The sequence below is a fragment of the Harmonia axyridis genome, chromosome 3 (assembly GCF_914767665.1).
Source record: "Harmonia axyridis chromosome 3, icHarAxyr1.1, whole genome shotgun sequence".
Classification (NCBI taxonomy): domain Eukaryota; kingdom Metazoa; phylum Arthropoda; class Insecta; order Coleoptera; family Coccinellidae; genus Harmonia; species Harmonia axyridis.
In genome coordinates, this window is record NC_059503.1 from 32,029,520 (window position 1) to 32,052,682 (window position 23,163).

The following is a 23,163-nucleotide window of genomic DNA, read 5'->3' on the forward strand; positions in this document are numbered from 1 at the left end:
TATAACACTACGGGCTACAGCAGTAATATTCTCAGTTATTCTTGAGCGACGCACTCGGTTTCGATTTTTCACATCACTAACATCTCAACAGCTGAAATTTTTCCTACAGTTCTACTATTGTCGGCCAAGAAGGAGCTTCATGACGACCCAAAATTTGCTTTAATTTCGCGAAATGACTTTCAAAATCATTTATGCGCTAATTGCGCCCTTGAAGGCTACAGAACTGTATAAAATGAGTTTTTATACACAGGGTTATATACCCGTTTCAAGGATGCATTGAGATAGTCGAAATTCAGTGGGAAATGGTAAAATTTTTGCAGTCATAGTTCGCGAAATTAAAGCAATTTTGGCTCTTGATGTTGAGTCAATGCTTTTTTCAAATTATTCTTCTGGATACCTACATGATACTATTCAAAAATAATTTTTTAAATTTGCACAGTAATATTGAAGTATTAATCCGGACGAAAACTGATCTGAATTTTTTTACGTATGTGAAAATCATCATTGATAAGAAAAATTTCAATAAACACAAGATTATACACAACATTAATTTTTGTAATGAGAATAATGGCTCAAGTTTCACAATGAAATAAGGTGAAAATGATCGAACCACGTGATATTTGTGAACCAACTTACCTATAAAAGTTTTCTTCGAAAGGAAATGTTTGAATGAATGATTCTATTGTTCGATAAGCAACATTTTCATATAGATACATTCATTCGAACAAATACCTGTTGAGATTGTGAAGTTCAAGATATTTCTTTTTTTCGAAGTAATAAAACACTCTTAAGAAGCTGATGTGTAGCGAAACAATTGTTGTTTATCTTATAAAGAATGAAAATTGAATAATCATCATTTATTATTAATTTGAATGGATTCTCATCGAGTAAAAAGCGAGTCAATCAAATATGCTACATTCCTTCGAAAGAAAGAAATATTCTGAACTTTCAAGAGGTATTTGAAAATATCTAAGAAATACTTATGTGTGAAGTTGCTTTCAGAAAATTTTCTCGAGAGGGCAATTCAAAGTTTCGAAGGACAAATTATTCGAATATCTTTGGCAAATATCAGAAATAGAAATAAATAAATAAACAGAAGAAATTTTCTAAACATTTTATTGATGAAAGGATGTTATTAAGGAAAATGATAAAATGAAAGTCAATTTTGAATTTCGAACATGTGAATCTTTAGTTCGTGAAGAAGAAGCCATATGAATGATTTTCGAACACCCGTTGCCCGAACAGAAAGCTATATAAGATTTCTGTATTTTTCGAATTTTGGGACGGAAATTGTCTCAAAGGAATCTGTGATGACCAATCCGTCCTCTAATTCGATTAATTCCATATATGTATCCGGCTTTCCGATAACTCTCGGCCAGAAACAACTAGAAACTCAGGGTAGGTCCGTATGTCGAATGCTGCGGTCAATATCCGAGTTTTGGTTCCATAAATATGGCCTTTTGAAATTTTGTTTTCCTTATAATTTCTAAGCTACCTGGGGTAGGATTCTGTAACTTTCGTTATCATAGCAAACGAAAGCGATAACGTTACGAAGCGAAGCTAAGCGGAGCGAATGCGGTATTCTGTAAGCGTCTTTTTCTTTATCGTTTCGTTATCTTTACGCTTTTAGTTTCGTTGTCGGAGCTTACCGACTTTACACGAAGGAACATTGGCAACGTTGCAAATAAGTAGATATTTGAGCTACTGTAGGATTCTGCAGGTTTTGACATATGAGGTACCTGAGATAATCTCTAATAAGAGCAATGAGATAAGAGTCCCTTTTATGGACTCTAGCTGTAATGTCCTTTGAATAATCCACAGTATTTAACTTGAGTATTGTCAGAAATTATATTTTGATTTATGACTCTCATTGGAAGTTACTTAACAAAGGGTTTCATACCATTTTAAACTGTTTAGTTTATCATTAAGAATAAATTAGCTAATTGAATACAGCACCTGAATGCAAATATTGAGTATTACAAAAAGTCTTATTTGAGCACTGGAAGAAATTCGAAATGGAACCTCGTTCAATGGATTATAATTTAAAACCTTCATTCTTATTCCAGTTACAAAACCTACCCATACTACAAAATAAGTTCGGGGAGTCAACTAATAGTGTGTATAGGTATAAAGAAATATTCATCATGTTTTCAATGATTCTGATCATCGACGAGGAAATCTCAAGGAGAGTTCGTCTAACTCTTACAAGAGAGGAGAATAGATTTCTTCGAGATAGAAGTGATCCATTTAACTTAACGGATGAGAGATTCATAGACGTTTTCCGTTTGTCGAAACATTTAGTTCACGTTCTATTCGATGAATTGAAACCATTTATGGATAATTATTGGAGGAACACGAGAACGCCATTTGAACAGCGAATATTGATAACTCTGAGATTTTTTGCCAGTGGAAATTACCAACGCGGTATTGGACAAGAATATTTGCTAGCAGTAAGTCAACCCATGGTCAGTCGTTGATGTGTTAGTGAAGTGACTAAATTGATTAACCATGTATTCCAAGGAAGAATTAAATTCCCTAATGATTCTGAGAAGACCCAAAATAAAAGGAATTTTTTTGAAAAATGTGGAATACCAGGAATAATTGGAGCAATCGACTTTACACACATAAAAATCTTGAAGCCATCAGAAGAAGAGCATTCCTTTTTGAACAGAAAAGGATATCACAATTAATGTGCAGTTGATTTGCAATTCTAATATATATTGTGAAGCAAAACATTCAAAATTATAACCTCGAAATCGAAATCATTCAAGTGTAATATGACGTTTAAGACTTGGTCACGTGGTAAAAGTAAACCAATCAAAAACGTCGTCGGACTTTTCGTAATGACAACGAACCCTAAAATGTTTCGTTATCGTCATGAGGTCGTTCTTTGCTTCGGCAAACACGACTATTGCCGAATCCCTTTACAGAATACCGAACCGAGCAAAACTGTCGTTTCGTCACGTTTTCGCTTCGCTTTGCCGTTACAGAATCCCACCACTGTTCTAAGATGAGGAACTTCAAAGAAGATTCAAGAAGTATATTTCTTGACCATAAAGCGACGGAGGTCAGATTTTGGGTGTATATACAGGATGTTTCAAACTTCAATGTCAAGTTCCCAGGTTCCCAAACTACAGACCGTTAAAGTTTCAAGATATTTTCAGTTTTTTCTTCAAAGTTTTTTCAGTTTTTGAGATATTGAGATCAAATTTGAAATATATGTTCGTTAGGTTTCTTGTTTTAAAGTAATCCTTAAGTAAAGTTGTAATTTAGATAAGAAACAAAATACGTAGAGGTTTTTTATTCAATTGTATAAATAGGTTTCTACATCCTGTTGAAATTAATAACGATAACAATCGCAGATGTGTAATAATTACAAAAAAAAATGTATGAACAGAATATATATTTCATGTTAGAATCCACCAGCGGCATAAGTACTAAAAAAATGTTTTTAGGGCTAAAAAAGGCTTAACCTCTGACAAAATATGTCCCTGTAGCATGTTTTAATCACTCGGTATACTGGATATTGTGAACCCAAAAACGTAACCTTTATTTCAAATTTGATTTCAATATCTAAAAAACTAGAAGAACTATCAAGACAAAACTAAAAAAATCTTGCGACTCAAACACTCTGTAGTTCGGTAACGAAACGTTTATGAAAAGAAGAAGGCTCATTCTGACCAGTAAAATTCGCCACTGAAATCTCGATACTGAATTTTGAAACACCCTGTATATATAAAATTATGATTTAAAAATTCTTGCAAAATTTCGGTTTGATTGCGTCTTCATAACCAAAGCGAATTAAATCAGAATATCGAAGGATTATTGCGCTAATTGCCCTTTTTATAAACCACAGAATTGTATATAGATATGTATGAGATGTGATTAATAAACCACAAAATTACATCTCATAAGTATATAGATATTGTTGATGGTCTCCAAGAGTGAAATCCAGTCAAAATCGAGTTTGCGGCGAATAACTATCGAAAGAAATGAGCATGTGAATCGAGATTTTTATGGAAGATTCTTTGTAAAAATGATCAAAAAAGGAACTTATAGGGAAGGTCGAAGAAATGCTTAGTAGCAAGAATAAACAAGAGGGATGTAATTCTTGTGGGGTTTCCATACCAAGAAGATGCAGCATTTATTAAAGAAAAATATGAATTACATTAAAAAAGTCGATTTCATCGGAAATAAAAAAGAATTGATTTCGGATTCCAAAGACTGAATAAGGAGTATTGAAGCGAAATCCTACATGCTAAATTTCTTGAAAAAAATTGTGTGAATACTAATTTGACCAAGCGTTCAGAAGCTCTTGATTTCACACTAAGAAGAGCTCTTCTCATTTTCTTAAGGTAAAATTTTCACATCTTTTCATTCGAAATCATGAACAGTGCTCGTTAAGTTCAATTTCTGTTGATTACACTTGGACTCAACAATCAAATGATTCAAAGGTGTAATCGATTCAATTTTAAATTCTAGAAAATTTGTGGCGCCTTCTATATGAATCGAAAAGTGGAATATTTTCAATTATCTCTTGGTTTACAGTAAGACCATGAACTCGAACTTCCGGTTATTAGCAATTAATTATAACTCGTAAAGCATTGAGGAAATTATAGAATAATTCGAGAGATGATTTGCTAGTGGTTCTGGAAAATTAAATCACTGTCAAAAAAAATCGACCCACAAAGGTTCTACCTACTTGCATTTGCAATTCAGCTATTGAATTATTTTCATTCAAAAATAATTGAATAAAAAGGTTATTTTTTGAGTTGGTATAGAACGAAAAATCTATGATTGAAACCCAACATCCCACATTCGAAAAAAATTAAACGAAATATCTTATATACCCATAATCAGCAAGTCATATAGCTTAATTCTCTAGTAGGTACTCGTATTGAAAACAATCAAGTTGGATTTTCTCTTATATCATAAGTTTTTCGTCTCAATGTAAATCTGCAAAGTTTTTGTTAATGGCAGTACAACTCTTCAGTTGTGCATCATGGCAACACCGCAACAATTTACTATTATTTTCTTCCGAATTCAAACGTGAGCTGAAGTTTAATTGAGCATAGCAATAGAAATGCTGCAATCATGTAATTTCATGTATTTATGCGAAAAGTTTTCATGAAATGAGAAATTGAAGAATGCTGAATCATTGTTGAGAGATTTTCTCGAATGAATCAATTTGAAATATCCACCGATGAATAATGCCTTAGTTCATTAGCCAGAGATAATTATTTCATAAAACTATAACGAAAGGTAAATTTGCATTTTTCTTTTGTAATCGACAAGATTTCAGCCAAGTTATATGGTACCTACATATCGAAATAAATTAAGAAAACACTGGAGCTTTTGAGAACTCATTCCTTGAAAACATTTCAATAAGTCCATTTTTTCAAATGGCATGCCCTCAATTTTAATTGCTTGTCGGACCAAAACCGTAAATATGCACAAGATATTCCAGGCATTCAATAAAAAATAACTCGTACAATTATCTCGAACGGTTTTCAAAATATGGTCAATAGTTTAACCATAAAATTTTCCAAAAAAAGTGACCTACGTTAAGAAGTCCCATAGATAAATTATCACAAGTGGGGTATCTCTTAATCAGAATCTCAAGGAGATTATAAGTATGATATAAAAACTGGACAATTCCATTCAGAAAAACAGGGTGGAATCGTGTTTCACCACTTTCGGACCAGCCTGTAGGTCAAAATTAATCAAAGTTATGCGCTGAGTGTTATTGATTCCGTTCAAATTTAAAACATTCTCTTAGCCCAAAATATACCAGAGTTATCGACCTATCGAGCACTATTGACTCACCCTGTATACATACAAAATCTCAACTCGGTTGAATCTGTTATCATTGAGATTTTTTCAATGCTCTACTTGGATTTGCTATGGTTGTTTTGAGCTTGCAATTGTAATTTAAAAAAAAAATTATAGAAAATCATGTGGCCAGCTCGAGGGGTTGCACCTCAAGCTGCGCAATTCTTGGCAAAACGGCATCCCTAGAGACAGTGACCTTACCATTCTACGGCCAAGTTACCTCAACTTTACCTTAGAAGAACATTCCTCTTGAGAAACATTTGAATTACATACCAAAAATATATTCCATTAGATATGATTAAGAATTAGATACTAAATGTGAATTATAATTTGAATGTATATGTCCTGTGTATTTTCCCTTGTAGAAAAACTTGTATGAAAAATTTGAAGAAATTAAGGATAAAAATCCTGTAAAGTAAAAAATATTTTTTTACTTTACACCTATGCCTTCAGTGGCGAACAATTTTTTTCCTTCAAAAAATTAAGGGTAATAAATAAACTTCAACATCCCTTATCACTAAATACAACATGGCAATGGCAACATGCCATTATTTTTTCATATAGAATCCCCCCTGAAGTTTGTCGCACATAATCACTAAAACCCTGTTTAAAGAATAACAATTTTAAACATTCAAAATTTAATAAGTTTTCGAAAACAATTACGTATGTTTACTTACGTTCAATCGTTCGATCTTAAATATCTTGACATTTCCATCTATCTCAAAACAATGACATAAAACCTTATGGGATATTAGGTAGGTTTTGTGCCCCTTGAAGGAAATAAACTAAAAATATTTCCAATTCATGAATCACAATGATATGTGATAATGTGACAAATTTTTCCAAATCTAAGTGAAGAATTATATGCATGACAGTTTCATCCTCTTGCTGATGTTGGAAAAAGCGAAAGTGGAAACATTCATAAAAACATGTTTTTTCAAATATGACAGCTAAACGTATCAACATGTTCTAAATATTTCCAAGATAATATTGATATCACACATTTGTTGACAAAATAATTAGAATAAATATTATTTAGCAAACAAAGAAACCATTTACAAATACTTTGATGTGTATCTACGACCAGATTCAGTTTTTGATATGATTGGTAAAACAATATTATTACTTGTTAGGGGTAATATATTAAGTGACAGAGAAGCAAGTCTAAAAAACTTGGCTTTTCCAAAAATTATCAAAAATAGAATATCGACAACGTTATCCTAGTATACTTCAAAAAGATACATTATGGTGCTAAAAAATAAGAAGTGTAAGAATTGTTTGTTAGTTCTAGGTTCAACACTTCTAACGATACTGAGGATATTATTGATAATTATCTCTCATGACGTTCATTGTTTTCAATTTGAGTAAATCTGACCTACTCCTCGACCTATCTAGTATAAATAGAGGTGTTTTTGTTTTTGTTTCCGAGTTTATCGAAGGTAGAGAAGCTTTGTGATCAAGATGAAAAAAAATCTTGGCCTCCGATTCAAAAATTTTTACTCTCAAACTATATTTCAGACTATACTGAACAACTTTTGGGTCTGTCTGTCGATTTGTGTCCACAACCATTGTGACAACCTTAATTTCATAATTTCTTATTCGCTTTCAATGGAGTTAATACGAATTTCAGCTTGCGGAAATTGGCAAGCTTGAATTCCTGGTCTTTCCATATCTCACGTTCATATCTCAGCCATTTGGATTAAATTTTTCGTTGGCTTTGATGGGAGGTGATTTCATAGCTTTTTTATTGAAATTTGAAATTCCTGGTATTTCTATAACTCGCTCTCTTCTTTTCAGAATTTGATTAAATTTAGTATTTTTGTTGAGATTTGGTACATCCATAGCTTTTTCAGATATAGGGTACGCGTTGAGCGTGTGCAAATGTCTAGGTTATCCCTTGTATTATTATTATTATCAGAAATGTTCAACTTAATGCCATATGAAAGCGTTATAATACACTACGTTAATTTTGGTACTTCCATTTATCACTAATGGGAAAATTTGAAAAATTAATTTGTTCAAATTTTTTAGGCAGTATTTGATTATCTCAAAAATGGTATATTCTATGAAAAAAAATTAAAGAGTTCTTTTTTTTTGATGAAGCTCTATTGATTTCAAAAATGAAACAATTTTTTCGAAAAAGAGACAATGGTGCAGATTCTCAATAAGTAAATCATCGCACCCCTATATACCACTGGAAAATTTTGGCAGGAGACACTTACCTAATTTGAAACATTTCCTACATTATCAAGGCCTCCAATACCTAAAAATTGAAGCAATTAATGTAATGATACTAGAGTTATAAGTAAAAAACTGTTTTTTTCAAACTTCAACACCCTGTATTTCGAAAACAAAGTTTGATAGGATATATGTTTATCTGAATTTTTTCATGGAAAGTGTCAGATACCAAAGCTATTGCAACTAAGTCTGGATCACCCTGTATTTCATATCTAAATTTTGAAATTTCGATTTCGTGAAACTTTTGTAGAAAACATTTTTTGTACCTCTTTTAGTTACAAAGTTAAAGGGGGGGTCAAATTATGGTGAAAAACCCGGTACAATTCAAGAATAGTATTCATCTCAGTGAGTTTTCAAATCGTCATGAATTTTTAGACTTTTTATATGTGAATCTAGTTTAAGTAAATAAGTATATGTATGTGCAACGACCAATGTACCTTGATCTTGAACAAGTAGTGTAATTTACCATGTGGAAGTTTAAGGTCAATGCTTACGACCAATTACTCCTTTCGTGCAACTCAATATTGTGATGATAATGATATATTCAATCTCAAAAAATCTCATTTAGGATATTTATGAGATTTATTTATTACACAATGTTAAGTAACTGAAAGAATCAGTCTCAAAAAGATGCAAAAACATATTAATGGAAAATTATTATACATTCAATTATAGCAGATGATTTTTAATGAAATAGAACCTAATATTTGTGTGGGAGAAACAGATAGCAAATATTCAGTCAAGAAAATAATTAGAATTGATTATACAGGGTGAGTCTTTGACTTCTACATAGATTTCTGAGAACAAGGGAAACCCTTTTTTCTTTTAATATTATTTCCTGTTCGATACAGGTTGTTGAAAATCCTTAAAGAAATGTGATTTTCAGTTATATCTCGCAAATGAAATGGAATCGAAGGAAATGATTTTCGGAATATATTTTTTATTGATGTAATGAATCTTTTCCGAACATAAAATTCCATCGAAGTCCGATTAACTCCAGCATGCCCGTTATATGTGTACAAGGTGAGAAAAAGAACGAATCGGAAAAAATAGTAGAGGAAAAAAGTGTTTCTTTTGACCTTAAAAATTTTCGGTCGAAATATATGTACAAGTCAAGGACAACCTGTATAGAAAGTCCGCTACTCTGAAAATTTCACATAATTCGTTGGAAAATACCAGAATAGTGGAACAGAATTTTGCACTACGATAACGATTGTAACGAAAAATTGTTCTCGATGAGTATACATATTTTCATTGGACGATAGGTGTGACCTTTTGGTTTTTGTTTCTGTTCAATCATGTTCTTTGAGAAATATTTTTTTTCGGCAACCGTCCGGGAAGTGCTCACTTCCCGGACGCTTTTTCTCTGAGAAAGTAGCATTTCCCGGCCTAGTCCGGAAAGTACGTACTTCCCGGACTAGGCCGGAAAAGAATCATAGAATCCATAGCAACCGAGATAACGGCTGACAGTTCATATGAAATTAGTTGTCAAAAATTTGCATGTTTTTTGATCGCAGTCACAATAAAATATGGAAAGCAGCAGCGATAGTGTTATTTTACATGGTTGCCGAAAAAATATTGTCCGCAACACGCCCGAAAATGGTTTTTTTGGACTCACAGACTTCCAGGACTCGCTTACGCTCGTCCTGGAATTTTGTCTATTCGTCCAAAAAAACCCTATTTTCCGGACTTGTTACGTAAATTACTATTTAAATATGTTTTCAGAAAACTTTGTATCGTTTGTCGTATTTCTGTATTTCAGCTGACCTGATGATGGCCTTGTGTCGAAATCAATTGTCACAGATTAGTTTAAAAATTAATGAATTAATTCGTCAACATACTCACCTTCAATAGTGATACCTATATGTGAAGGTTCCTATAACTTTTCTATACCTTTTCTGTAGGAAGATTCGTCTTATCCTTCATTGATAATGCTGAATTTATTTCCATGGAGCATTCTTTTGAGGTTCTTTAAAAAGCTAGTGACCTCTGGAGGTCTGATCTGGAGGATTAAACAGTTGAAAGCGCAAATGGTTCAATTAGACCATGGTTTTCATCGATTTGCGGCAAGACCCATTTTCAATACACGAAACTCGTTTTCATTCATTTTTCAAACAACAACAAATGAGGCGTCACTCAACTTTTAATATCTGCATCAAAAGTCAACTATATGCTCCGAAGTTTTGACTATAGAAGACATACAAAAATTAGCGGTCAGAAGTGATATCGATTTCTGAAAATGCCTCTATAAAATAGTATATTCTAAAACAAGTTGTAGAATGGGCTCAGTTGCAGAAGGTAATTCCAACACTCTTGCGTTCGAAAACTCGCTCCTTCGTCGCTCGTTTTCGAATTTCGCATTCGTGTTGGAATTACCTTCTGCAACGAGTATTAGACGATATTTTCTCTTTTTAGTCAAGTTTTGTGAAATATAGTCGAAATTCAATGAAAAATGCAGATAATATCTCCTAGTGACTTTTGTATTGTATCTTAGCAGCTGGTGTGACTGTTACAAAAATTGACATATTACGGAATTTGAATATGAATCGTACCTTTAGAATTTGGAATAATTTACAATTTCGCATTTTATTCGTGAATTATGTCTGACGAAATCGATTTAAGACCACTAGAATTGAGAGAAAGTGCAAATAGTATTGCAAATCATTCCATTATAGTTATCCAAATTATATTATATTGACAATTATTGACGTTTGTTGAAATTTGATAGGATTGAAAGTCAGTAGGCACAACCACAAAACGAAAAATATAACTGAAAACGATGCTGTAATGAGTTCATTACAGCACTGTTTTTAGAACTGTAATGAACTCATTACGATACTGAAATAGAGAAAAAAGTTTTTATGAGGGGATTATCTGCAGGCGTACGTGTATTATTTTTGAGACTGAAAGCAATGTAATAAATTTGAAAAAGTATTACATTTTTCGTGTTTCATTGACATCACTTTTTTGACGCAGTAAAATGTTTCATAATCGGAATTGGTGCCAATTGTTGAAAGGAAGGGACTGAGATGATCACTAAAAACAAATGTATGTTACCAATGAGAGATGATATTAAGAATATCATATTTTTTTCTGGGGAAATAGCATCGTTTATCTGCAGCAAGTATATTTAAAATGCAAACCACCAGTCGAATGGCGTGTAGGTCATCTCTAATTGCTGCTCAAAGCCACACACCAATCATAACTTATCAATAAATATGAATATATCAAATTCGTGCTTCTTATTCATCGAATCGAATTAATTCTGCTGAACTTACGAAGCTTCTAGAACTTCCCGAACCGGATATCCTAATGAAAAACATGATTTTCTATCATTTTCAACATTGTTTCATTGTCGAGGTCGTTCGTAGGAAATATAATTGATGTTCAAATTGTGATTATATCATTTCATTGGTTAATGAGGATTCTAGATACGATTATCCCAGGCCGCACGCAAAAGATACCTCCGTTTTTTTTTAATTTCGAAAAATTAATATGTCGTTTGTTACTTGCGTGCATAACAATTGTAGGTGTGAGAGAATACTCTTTGGAAAAACACATCATCTGCCCATTGAAATAGATTGTGTTAATTTTTATGTTTTATGTGGTGAAATAGACTTATTAATTATTTGATAATCATACGATTTTAATGCTGCAAGAATAAACACATTGCAATCACATCTTCAATTCCAGAATAGTTTTCAAAACGATAGAAATTCGAATTTTGCAGATTCTTTAATGCTTATTTAACTATATGGTGTTTTTTTTTTCGAGGTATATAACTTTAAGTTGGCATTACTGTTCAAGATGGCGACCGATTTAACAGCTGTCAATTGATTTATTCTCAGTTTGGTTTGGCAATTCATCATGAAAAGACTCACGCCTGAACAAAACTTGCAAATAGTGCAATTTTGTTTCGAAAATAAGGGTTCTATGCGGAATACGTATCGAGCACTACGTCCATCAGTGACGGCTCGTGCCCTCGAGATGTGGGTCGGCCACACTCCGGAAAATTACGAACGTATATATCAAATTTATTAAAATTCATTAGTTCCAAAAAATGAAGTGATGAAATGTTATAATTAAATCCAGAATTTCACAAAAAAGCCGTTTCATTGAGGAATTATCCGTGAGCTGAATTTCGGAATCTATTTTACGTTTTCGACGTCTAGCACTCGGTGGCATTACTTCTGGGAGTTTTTCTACTTCTGAATATAAGCGAATGAAATACTCATCTTCTGTGCGAAATTTTTTCAGAGTCGATAATAAAGAAGTGATTCTGGCGTTGCAATAAGTTATATCTGATAACTTATGCTGGATTATAGAAAAAACGGGATCTGTGTATGTAAAATCAAATTAAAAAAATTGGAGAATGAACAAAAATTCGAAATCATTCAACATTTTCCTCAGACCGGTAGCTTCACGTATTGTAATATCATCCCATTCATCTGAATTGTCGCTGATATGATCAAAAACTTCAATTAATTCTTATCTCTTATCGAATATTGTTTTTACAGCGCGAGATTTGAAATTTCAATGAGTTTCCGAGCTAGAGGGTAATCTTTTTTTGAAATATCATTCGCGGTTCGACCTTTACTAACATCGAAAAAACCCCAAAATCGTTCGGATATTTTACCTTCTCGAACGAAGCGGAAAATTACTGACATCTGACAAAAACATTTAACATCCGTTGTTTCGTCTATTTCCCAAGAAAAGCACGCAGAATTATTTATTTCCTCGCGAATTTTCTCCCTCGAACTTTTGAAATCAGGATGTTTTCGAAGTTAGGAATATATTAATTATATTTTCATGATCAGAAAATCAATACCTAACTACTATCGAACGGCATAAATAAGTTCTTTTCTTATTGAGATGTAATATCCCATAATTAACCATTCATTTGAATATATTAATTATATTTTCATGATCTGAAAATCAATAGCTACTATCGAACGGCATAAATGAGTTCTTTTCTGATTAAGACATAATGTCTCATAATTTAATAAAAATATAAATAAATACATAAATTAACCATTCATTTAATTATCAAATATTTGAAATAAACTGTGAAAAGTTGCTGCTTGACGCTCTGCAATACGATAACCGGCCAGCCGACCCTGTGTATTGGGAAGCGACCTTACATCGAGTTGTTGTGCCGTTCTATTGAGTGGTCGTATTCTGGGCGTATGTCGTAGTATCTTTTCCTTTACGTAGCGCTCTCGGTAGCGCTGGTTCCGCCATCGGCTCTTGGCCGACCTAACGTGATGAGATGCTTTCAGTGACATTCCAGGGGTTGCAATTGTATAATTGTAACATTTGTGTTACATTTCAGACCTAATGTTACGGTGTTACGTACAATTCTGGAATAACCTGTTTGGGGTGATGTTACGAAAAGTAACCATTTACGATTGTGGTTTGTTACAATTTATGAAAGGGAATAACAACGCTGGATGCTTTGGAAATCGAATATTAGGTGGGTCCGAAAGAAAATATTGGCCGGTATAAGCTATATTTTCCTGTTCTGAGTGGAAATATTCATTACCGAGGGAATTTGGATATCGAAATCGATAACTCCGATTGAGTTTGAATGAATTGAATATCTAGAATTATTTTCTATTTCCCGATAATTTTTGGGTCGGCCCGGCCGACCCTGCCGACCCTGACGAGCCGTCACTGACGTCCATTAACGATTAAGCGCACTTCTGGTTGAATGGCTACGTCAACAAACAAAACTGCCGCATTTGGAGTGGAGATAATTCTCAAGTGTATGTCGAAACACCGTTACATCCAGAAAAACTGACTTTATGGGCAGGTGGAATCATTGGTCCGTACTTCTTCAAAAACAATGATGGCCAGAACGTTACAGTCAATGGTGATCGGTATAGAGCCATGATTACTAACTTTTTCATTCCTGAATTGAACAACCATGATGTCCAGGAGCTGTGGTTCCAACAAGACGGCGCAACATGTCACACAGCTCGTGGCACAATCGATTTATTGAAAGAAACGTTTGGTGACCGCCTAATTTCACGTTTTGGACCTGTGAATTGGCCTCCAAGATCTTGTGATTTAACACCGCTAGACTACTTTCTGTGAGGCTATGTGAAGTCATTGGTCTATGCGGATAAGCCACAAACCCTTGACCATTTGGAAGACAACATTCGCCGTGTTATTGCCGATATACGGCCACAAATGTTGGAAAAAGTCATCGAAAATTGGACGTCCAGATTGGACTACATCCGAGCCATCCGTGGCGGTCATATGCCAGAAATCATATTTAAAATGTAATGCCACAAGATTATCTTGCCGATAAATAATATTCTTGTCAATCGAATAATCCATCGTTGTTTTATTGCAATTTAAAGTTCTATAGCTCTAAAAAAAAACACCCTTTAGTACTAAGCTTTAATAACTCATTGTACGCTCTTGCGTTCAAGTGTTGACTGTTTTTTATTCGATGAAAAACAAGTGTCCCGCCCAGAAGTTATAATTCAATGAACTTTATTTTTCGTCAATAAACTCAAATTATCACCTTCTGGTCCATGTGTTATTCCACGGCAAAATGATTTTGAGTCTCATAATGTTTTTTATCAAAATGTACGTGGTTTGCGAACAAATACTTTTAAATAAAAAAGTAAGAAGTTTGGTTAGATTATGCAATTAAGCTGATTATGATATTATTAATTTGTAACTTTCAGGATTAAGTCGGATTTCACTGCTAGGTCACACAGATGTTCAATATTTCTATAATGTAACGAGCGTTCATTAAAATTCGTGGTCAAGAGTCTGTGGAGAAATGAAAGTGGATTTTTTGTGATTACAAGTAGCGCTTAGCTTGTACCACATATAGTTCCCAGATTCGAAGTATGTAAACAAAGTTTGGTGATATGGTATACAAGCTGAGTTCTACTTGTAATAACAGAATATCCACTCTTATTCCTATATTTCTCCACAACACTCTTGACCACGAATTTTAATGAACGCTAGTTATATGAATATGTTATCTGTGATTTTGTACTCAGTAGGTACCAACTCTAAATTTCCTAATAGATATTCAGAAAATTGTAAATTTCGTCGAAAAGACTCATTGCTGCGGACTTTCGAAAGAATCTGTCTTCCATTGAGGAGAACCTTTTATTGTACTCTAAATAAGTTTTCAAATTCCTAAACCGTGAAAAAATTTCGGTTACCCTCCTAAAATGAAATGCAATAGCGTTCAGGTGATTTCTCCTCAGACTACTGCCGACTTTTTTGCCAATTACTTTGTCTCTGTTTTTGAACAGACAGTTAGTACCAACAGTTTTACTCTGCACTCTGAAGCAGTTAATGATGGTCAACACTTTCGTAATCTTCACCTATTCTTGGTGAAGATTCAGCAAGGGTTCAGCATATAAAAGGTCTGTAACGCAAATAGCTCCGCTACCAATTGGTATCAGTTTGGTAACGTTAGTATTCTCTGCTAGACGGGTTGCTATTTTTCTTGATAGTGCCCTGATGTTTAAAAAAAAACAAGATGTTTTATAGTTAATCCTTGAAGGTTATGTTATAATGAGAAAATTTTCTGGTACAATTTAGATTTCAATTTCAGTATCATTATTGTTTTAATTCTACTTCTTTTAGAAGCATTAGTCATGGATATGAGAGTTATTCTATTCATTTTTGATGAGGACGAAGATATAATCAGTAAAATAGTTGAACTTGTTCTAGAATTGGCTGAACCACCACTTAATTTGGCGAGTGGAAATAGAGCAGTTATTCCAAGAAATTCGAAAAACTCTTAGACTAGATATAGTCTAAGGAAAAACCTTATGAACCTTATTGAAAATACATACTACTTCATTCCAGGGGTACCTACATAATCAACTATCAAACCTCATTCATTCAATGATGAATTTTATCGTGGGCTTTTATATTCCCAATAAAACCAAATCTTATGATTTTTTTCATAATGAGCCCGTTTTATTTGCCGAAGATGATGGTTACAAAACGATTTTAATGTTAATAACGTTTCATTCAATAGTGCAATGAGATACCAAAAATAACCGATATCTAACCAGAGTATTCTACATAACATATCTTTTGCAGAGGCGGACTAGAAGTCTTGACGTGTAGCCTCTTTACCCTTTACTGATTTTTTTTCATTTGTTGCGTCTAAATACTTTATGCTTTACTGAATTATTATTTAGTATTTGAATTATTATAGTTTTGCTACTAGCCCTATGACTTTAACCACTTCGACGATGTTGAGATTTTGGGTGTTTATATAAAATAATAATTTTCCATCATCAGAACAATAGAATATTGAAAAAGAAATACCCAATATCGAAAGAAATCTATAATATTTGAGTGACGACAGATTTATATATGATTTGTATAGATGTATAATAACAATCATAAGCTTCATGCAATGTTTCATGTAGACCGCGTCACTAGAACCATAGAAAATTCAAGCAGAATATCGAAAAACATATATAATATTTAATAACAGAACCGACTGGGTTCAAATTTAGATTATAAAATACACGAATATCTATGAGCGAGCCTTTGGGCGTTGAATTTCAAGAAGATCGCCTTCAAGGGAACAATAAGCACATTAATCGAGTGCTCAATACTTCCTAACGCTTTTTTCGAATTTTTCCACTTTTTTTGATATTATATTGATATTATATGTGATAAGAGATAAAACATAGAAGAAAATTTGTAGTAGATTCAAAATTTGTTAATTAGAAAAGATGAATAAACAGACAAGTAATCAGAATTCTAATAAACTGAATGTTATTTCTTCACTACAGACATGCCTACAGGGTGTTATGAAATTGTAACAAAACCAACCAATAACACTAGACATAATAGTATTCCTCCAAATATAAATTGAAATTGATATTACTTTTGCTCTGGGCTCACTACCAATTGTCAGTGTCGATTTTGATTTCAGTTATAAAATGATCCACTACCAAATATGAAGTAGATAATAGCAGAAAAAACTCATTACTTGAAAGCTGTAACAACCACACTGTTATCTATGGGATTGTTTAATTAGCGTTTGATGCTTTCAAAAGAAAGTTTCTAAGAATTTCAAGCCTGTTTTTTACTGAAAAAATTTCAGTTTCAGAATAAGTAAGAATCGATGTATAATGCTGAATATTAGAATTATTTCAAATTCAAATTCCTAGGTTTAATTATTTTTTTTTAAGGTAAACGTATTGATTATTCCATAAATTTCAATTTCATTGAGTATCAGATAGAGCAGAGTCTAAAATAGAGTCCTGCTCTCATGAAATTTTAAACATTTGAATGTTTGTCTGCATAATCTACATTCGTACTGTGATAACTGAACCTCTTACCAAAAAGCTTCATTTTCGAATTTGATTATGCAGAAAAATGCCTGCTTGAATAATTTTCTCTGTTTTTATTTCATATGAAAATGAGTCTAATATATAAACTGCCTCGTCATTTTCCCTCTGATATAATAACTGTTGTTTATGCTTGATTCTTATGATGCAAAACTATTGGAAAATGAGTAAGCCGATATGAAAAAATTAATAATTTGCATTTATGTTAAGAAGGTTGCTAGCACAAAAGGTTTTTATAGACGGGTAATTTTTATACCTCCAGATAAACAGGATAGAACATATGTGTACACAAATGCCAGGAAGACATTAATGAAACTGAATTCTACTGTTTAAGGTGTCCCAAATTCGTCACCTACTGACGGGATCTCGGAAACCTTTACGCTAGAAAAAAAAGGTACTGAAATAAGTACCTGTAGAATGTTTTATTTTATGTTGATAGCACCATTAATAAATAAGTTATGAGAACTTTCCGTTTCATTTTCTTATAGCTTGAAAACAATTGTATTTATGAAGTCGTGGTTTTCACCAAATCAGTTCTTTCAAAAAATGAGCCCGAAAATGTATCATTTATTTTTTTTTAGTTCTAAGGAATTCTGAGACACTCGATACATAATTTCCTTTGAAATTTTTCGTGAAACTAGATATTTCTTGTTTCAACAAATGTTTCTGTCAATCAATCATGAAGAAGTATATAGATTTTTATCTTAGAGATCACTGAAAGCTAGGAGAAAAAATTGCGATGTTATATTTATATATAAGATTTCAAACAACTATTCAGATTGTAAATATTTATTCGAACATATCGGTCTCAAAACAAACCCCTTTATCTTTAAGACATCGTGATCTATTCAAAATTCCTTTCAATGCAACTTGCTATGGTATAAATAATCCAATTGAAAGAGCTATAAGAACATCAAATGCTATTGAGATCAATTTTTCAAAAAAAGAATTTTTCTGAAAAAACATTACATTGATTTGATATCGGTCTATTGTTTATTATTTTTCGATTTTTTTAATTATTCTTGTAAATTGGATTTTCTGTTGGGCATAAATAAATAAATTTTCGATATTTCTGTTCTTTTGTACCTACATTCCATATTCTACTTAAATGAGGGTATACATATATATATATATTACCCACTTCTATACTATTCAGTATTCGAAGAGTGAGAAAGATTATCTGATTTATAATTTTTTTTCAGATCCTTGCTGCCATATGTGCTCACTCCGTATCAGTATCCATCGGTATATGTCAGGGTTACAGCGCCATCTTGATACCACAACTTGAATCCTCACCACAATATAACATAACTAGAGAAGTTAGTTCCTGGTTAGGTAAGTACTTGAGTAAATTTTTCATCCCTAAAAAAGATGCTCTTAAGGAGAGAAAGAATATTGTATGATTTCCTGAAATATATTTCATATCGCATACAAAGGACGTTGAGAACGACTCAATCCAATCGAGAACTCTTTAGATAAGTGAGTTACTTGAGCAATTCTACATATTCACTATAATTGCAGATACTAATTTCTAATGCGATATTCTTCGATTGCTTTCAAGGAAGTAGATTGAACAAATCCGTCTTTCCGGAAGTAGAATATCGAAATCAATTCGTACATTTATTCTTGTTTGTCGTTTTATTTCGGCAACAACAATCGATCGAATTCCATGACAAAACACTTCCGCTGTTATTATGTATAAACCAGAAAACTCTATCAGGAAGTAAATGGGTAAATATAAAAGACCAACACCCAATATAATATAATTTCCGTTCACTCAAGGCTTTATTTGAAAGTACGCCTCACAAATGTAGGACGTTGCAAAAATATACAGAGTACATTAAGGTAAACATACGCATTTAGCGGTGGTCCTTGTTTCAATCAACCACTAGGACACTTGTCATTGAAAAGTGTTGGAAAGTTTGGAAAGTGTGGAAAAGAGAATCTACCCTCATCGCACTTATATGCTATAATAGTTCATAGACGAAGCTTATAACGAAGCAGAAGGAGAAAGAAAGATGTTGAGTATTCTGGTCAGTTGTTGAAAAATGCATTTTTGGAGACAGACTCTATAAGGAGCGTACGAGGGATGATAATAAAGATAGAAAGTACAAAGTGGAATGTGGATGAGAGTAGGAAAAAATGTAGTAGCATTTTTTTTATTTGAAAGAAAAAACTCGTGAATACCTTTCTAGTAGGAAGAAATATGTTAGAATATGTCTCAGAACCCTACATCAAGATTGGAATGAGCCGTAGCCTAGATATGGAAACAGAATTAATCCTGATTATATAGTGAATGATAACGATTTCAATTGATTTAACGATTAATTAATTAAAATTTTTATTGACATCAGTTTTTATCTTATTTTCTTTTCACAGCTAGTTTGGGAGTCGTAACAAATCCTCTTGGTTCAATAGCATCTGGAGTGTTGGCTGAGTATATGGGAAGAAAGATGGCTATACAGTTAACAACAATTCCCTTCTTCATAGGTTGGCTTTGTATAGGATTAGCGAATGAACTGAAATGGATATACTTAGGGAGAATTATCACTGGAATAGCTTCAGGTATATATTCATTTCAAAATGAGGATAGCACTTAGTCAGGAGCTTCGCCAATTACGCTCTTGAAAGACACAGAACTACTCGTATATGTGTTTCTATGGTTCTATTATAGCTATTTGTACAAAATTTTGGACGAAGCATGGAATTGATATTCTATACAGGGAAATTCACGAAGACCGTTGGCAAGAATATTTCAAAAAAAGACTCGAGATAAACACTTGAAATATCAAGCTTTGTTTTTCCACCATGACTTTTGAAGAATAGATGAAACTTAAATAATATAAACGAGAATCAGACCATTCTTTAAAAGAAAATAATATTTTGCCCTATATCTCGGGAAATAATCATTTTGGAATAGTGGATTGTATTACACTTATACACTATTTTTTGACGTAGATTCTACTCGATTGATAAACAATTGTTCTCATTTGGAAAGAATGAGTTTTGATGTTTTTGTCATGACTGACTTTGAAATTGAAATCGTAACACCTTGTAAGTTCAATTGAAATTTTTAATTGAATGAGGAGAAGTCTGAAGCATTGGTATGTCTTCTGATAGAAGCTAGAAAATTAGAAAATTGCAAAAATCTCAAAGTTATCAACATTGGAATGCCTTATGCGTAAAAAATTGAAGATTTTTTTCAGATTACAGTCAAATTTTCTGAGAATAATATGCAAATGATTGAAGCAGTGAATAAAAAAACTGGGTGTTATATTTGAAAAACGAAAGTTTTATCATTTGCGATGAAAGCAAAAGTCGAACGAATCCAAGTTTTTTTTTCCAAGAATTCATTTCTCCCAAAAAAACGTAACTATATCTGAAATTTTGATTGTTTTTCTCGAGACTTTCTTCGGAATATTCTCATCAACGGCCTCTGCAAATCACGCTGTATATACAAATACAATTTCATCTCGATCAGATTTGAAATATTGAGTTTTTGTTTTTCGATATTCTTCAAAATTTCCCATGTTTCTGGTTACGCAATCAACATGAAATTTTGCAGGGGTCTGTTATTTTTCAACGCAAAATTATGCTCCAATAGTTTCAAAATACATAAAACGTGAAAAGTATCATTCAGTTTGAAACAAATAACAATGGGTTCAAATATAATATTCAATTAAATTTATTTCGTTGAGATAAAAAATAAATCATCATCATCGTTAGTTAAAAATTTCGAGTGTGTGGAATTCTATCCGGAGTTCATAGGAGAATTCGATTATAATAAAGAAATTCTTGTATCTCTTTCAGGAATGGCATCGGCTAGCTATACCTACGTATCGGAGATATCGACACCGGAGAGCAGAGGAGTTCTTCAAGCTCTTGGTCCCATAAGTGCAAGTTTTGGTATCCTCTTGACCTATATTTGGGGCTACTTCTTCCAGTGGAGATATACCGCCCTTGTCAGCCTCTTTTTTTGCGTCTTCACCTTGATCTCCATGAGTTTCCTTCCTGAGTCTCCGGCGCACTTAGTCAAAGGCAAGGATACAAAAAAGATTTTCGAGGCCTATCTCTTCTTCAGACGTAGTAACGCCAAGGCCCAAGAGGAAGTAGAGAAGCATACGTCTAAAAGCAGCGAGTTCTACAACACCCAGGTGACGTGGAAAGAGGTTTTCTGCTGCCCTGCGACTGTGAAACCATTCTTGATCCTTGTAACCCTTTTCTTCCTCCAAGAGATGTCTGGTATATACAGCATTCTTTTTTACACCGTCAATTTTTTCAAAGAGACACATCTACAAGTGGATGATTTCTTGGCTTCTATCGTTGTCGGCGGCATCAGGTTCTTCATGTCCATTGTGACGGCCATGCTGATCAATAGATTCGCCAGGAGAAGTCTTTGTGTGGTTTCAAGCTTTGGAATGGCCTGCACACTGCTGCCGCTTCTGATTTATATTAGATACTATGAGATTTTTTCAGGAGAAGTGAAACGCTTCGCTTATTTACCACTAGTCAGTGTCATCTTCAACGTGTTCTTCAGCATGGTGGGGATGCTGCCCATACCTTATATACTAGTTGGGGAATATTTTCCCCTCAGAGCTAGATCCATCATGTCTGGTTTCGTGATTTGTATCGGACAGACTTTCATTTTCATCTCTGTGAAAATTTATCCAAACCTAATAAATCTACTTGGATTTAGTGGCACTTTATTCACTTTTTTCGTGGCATCATGCGTTGCAGTTATCTTTTGCAAGTTTGTACTGCCAGAGACAAAGGATAAAAGTTTGGATGATATTGAGGAGTACTTCAGAGGGAACAGTAATAAGGATTCTTACGTCCTTCCGCACCATACGATCGGAGAGACTACGGCCAAAGAAATTTTCTCCATAAAGATAACGACGTGATTTTATTATTTATAGATTGAGTATTTTATAATACATGTGATATCTTCGAACACTTTGAGAATTTTGGGTAGTTTCTTTGTGTTCTGGTGACAAACAAATTATCAGTGATTTCATAATCTCCAAAGAAAATTTTCTGATATATCATCTATGAGGATGAGTAAAATCTGAGAAAATTCATATGATAAAATATGTTTTGCAAATACCTACATGAAATATTTAATCATGTATGTACTCAAGATGAGATTCTCGTAAAGTTTCGTTGTTGAAAAGAACATCATATATTCAATATTCCAATTTTTCTTCAAATTTAATGATCTGAAATCATATTGAAAAATATGTTTACGTTTTTCATTATTTATTCTTAATATGGAATACTGAATATATTTTTTACAATCGAACTCAAACTGTGAAAACATTTTTATATCTGTGAATTTGTGATCTGTATATAACATCTTTTCAAGTTCGTTCATATTGGATGCAATTATATTTTCATTAAATTAATGTTTTTATTATCATAAGTTGAATTTTTAATAAAGTTCTGAATAAAAATCTAGTTTTTCTATTATACATACATCTAGTTACGACATACGATGAAGAAGTAAAAAACGAATTACGTTAATTTGTGGGAAAGGAAGGTAAAATGTCGTTATACAGGATGATTCAAAAGTACATTGACAAACTTAAAGAAGTAATTCATTCTAATATGAATTATCCAAAAAAAATTAATGCCCGAAAACGCTTCATTTTCAATATATTACAAGATGTAAAGTATGAAAATAATGACCCCTTCAAACGAGGAAACAGTAGTAGAATAGGAGGCGCCTTCAACAAAGAAACCA

At 32.9% G+C, this 23,163-nt stretch overlaps 1 protein-coding gene across 1 annotated transcript in view; it reads left to right on the forward strand.

The window, feature by feature from the left end:
• LOC123676252 (facilitated trehalose transporter Tret1-like) overlaps window positions 1–22,860 on the forward strand; it is a 36,484-nt gene extending 13,624 nt beyond the window's left edge. Inside the window, exons 3-5 of the mRNA XM_045612037.1 lie at window positions 18,626–18,758; window positions 19,803–19,988; window positions 21,234–22,860. Of these exons, the coding sequence (XP_045467993.1) occupies window positions 18,626–18,758; window positions 19,803–19,988; window positions 21,234–22,324 (1,410 nt within the window). The 3' untranslated portion in view covers window positions 22,325–22,860. The remainder of the gene's footprint in view (window positions 1–18,625; window positions 18,759–19,802; window positions 19,989–21,233) is intronic.
• The last annotated feature ends 303 nt before the right edge of the window (window positions 22,861–23,163 follow it).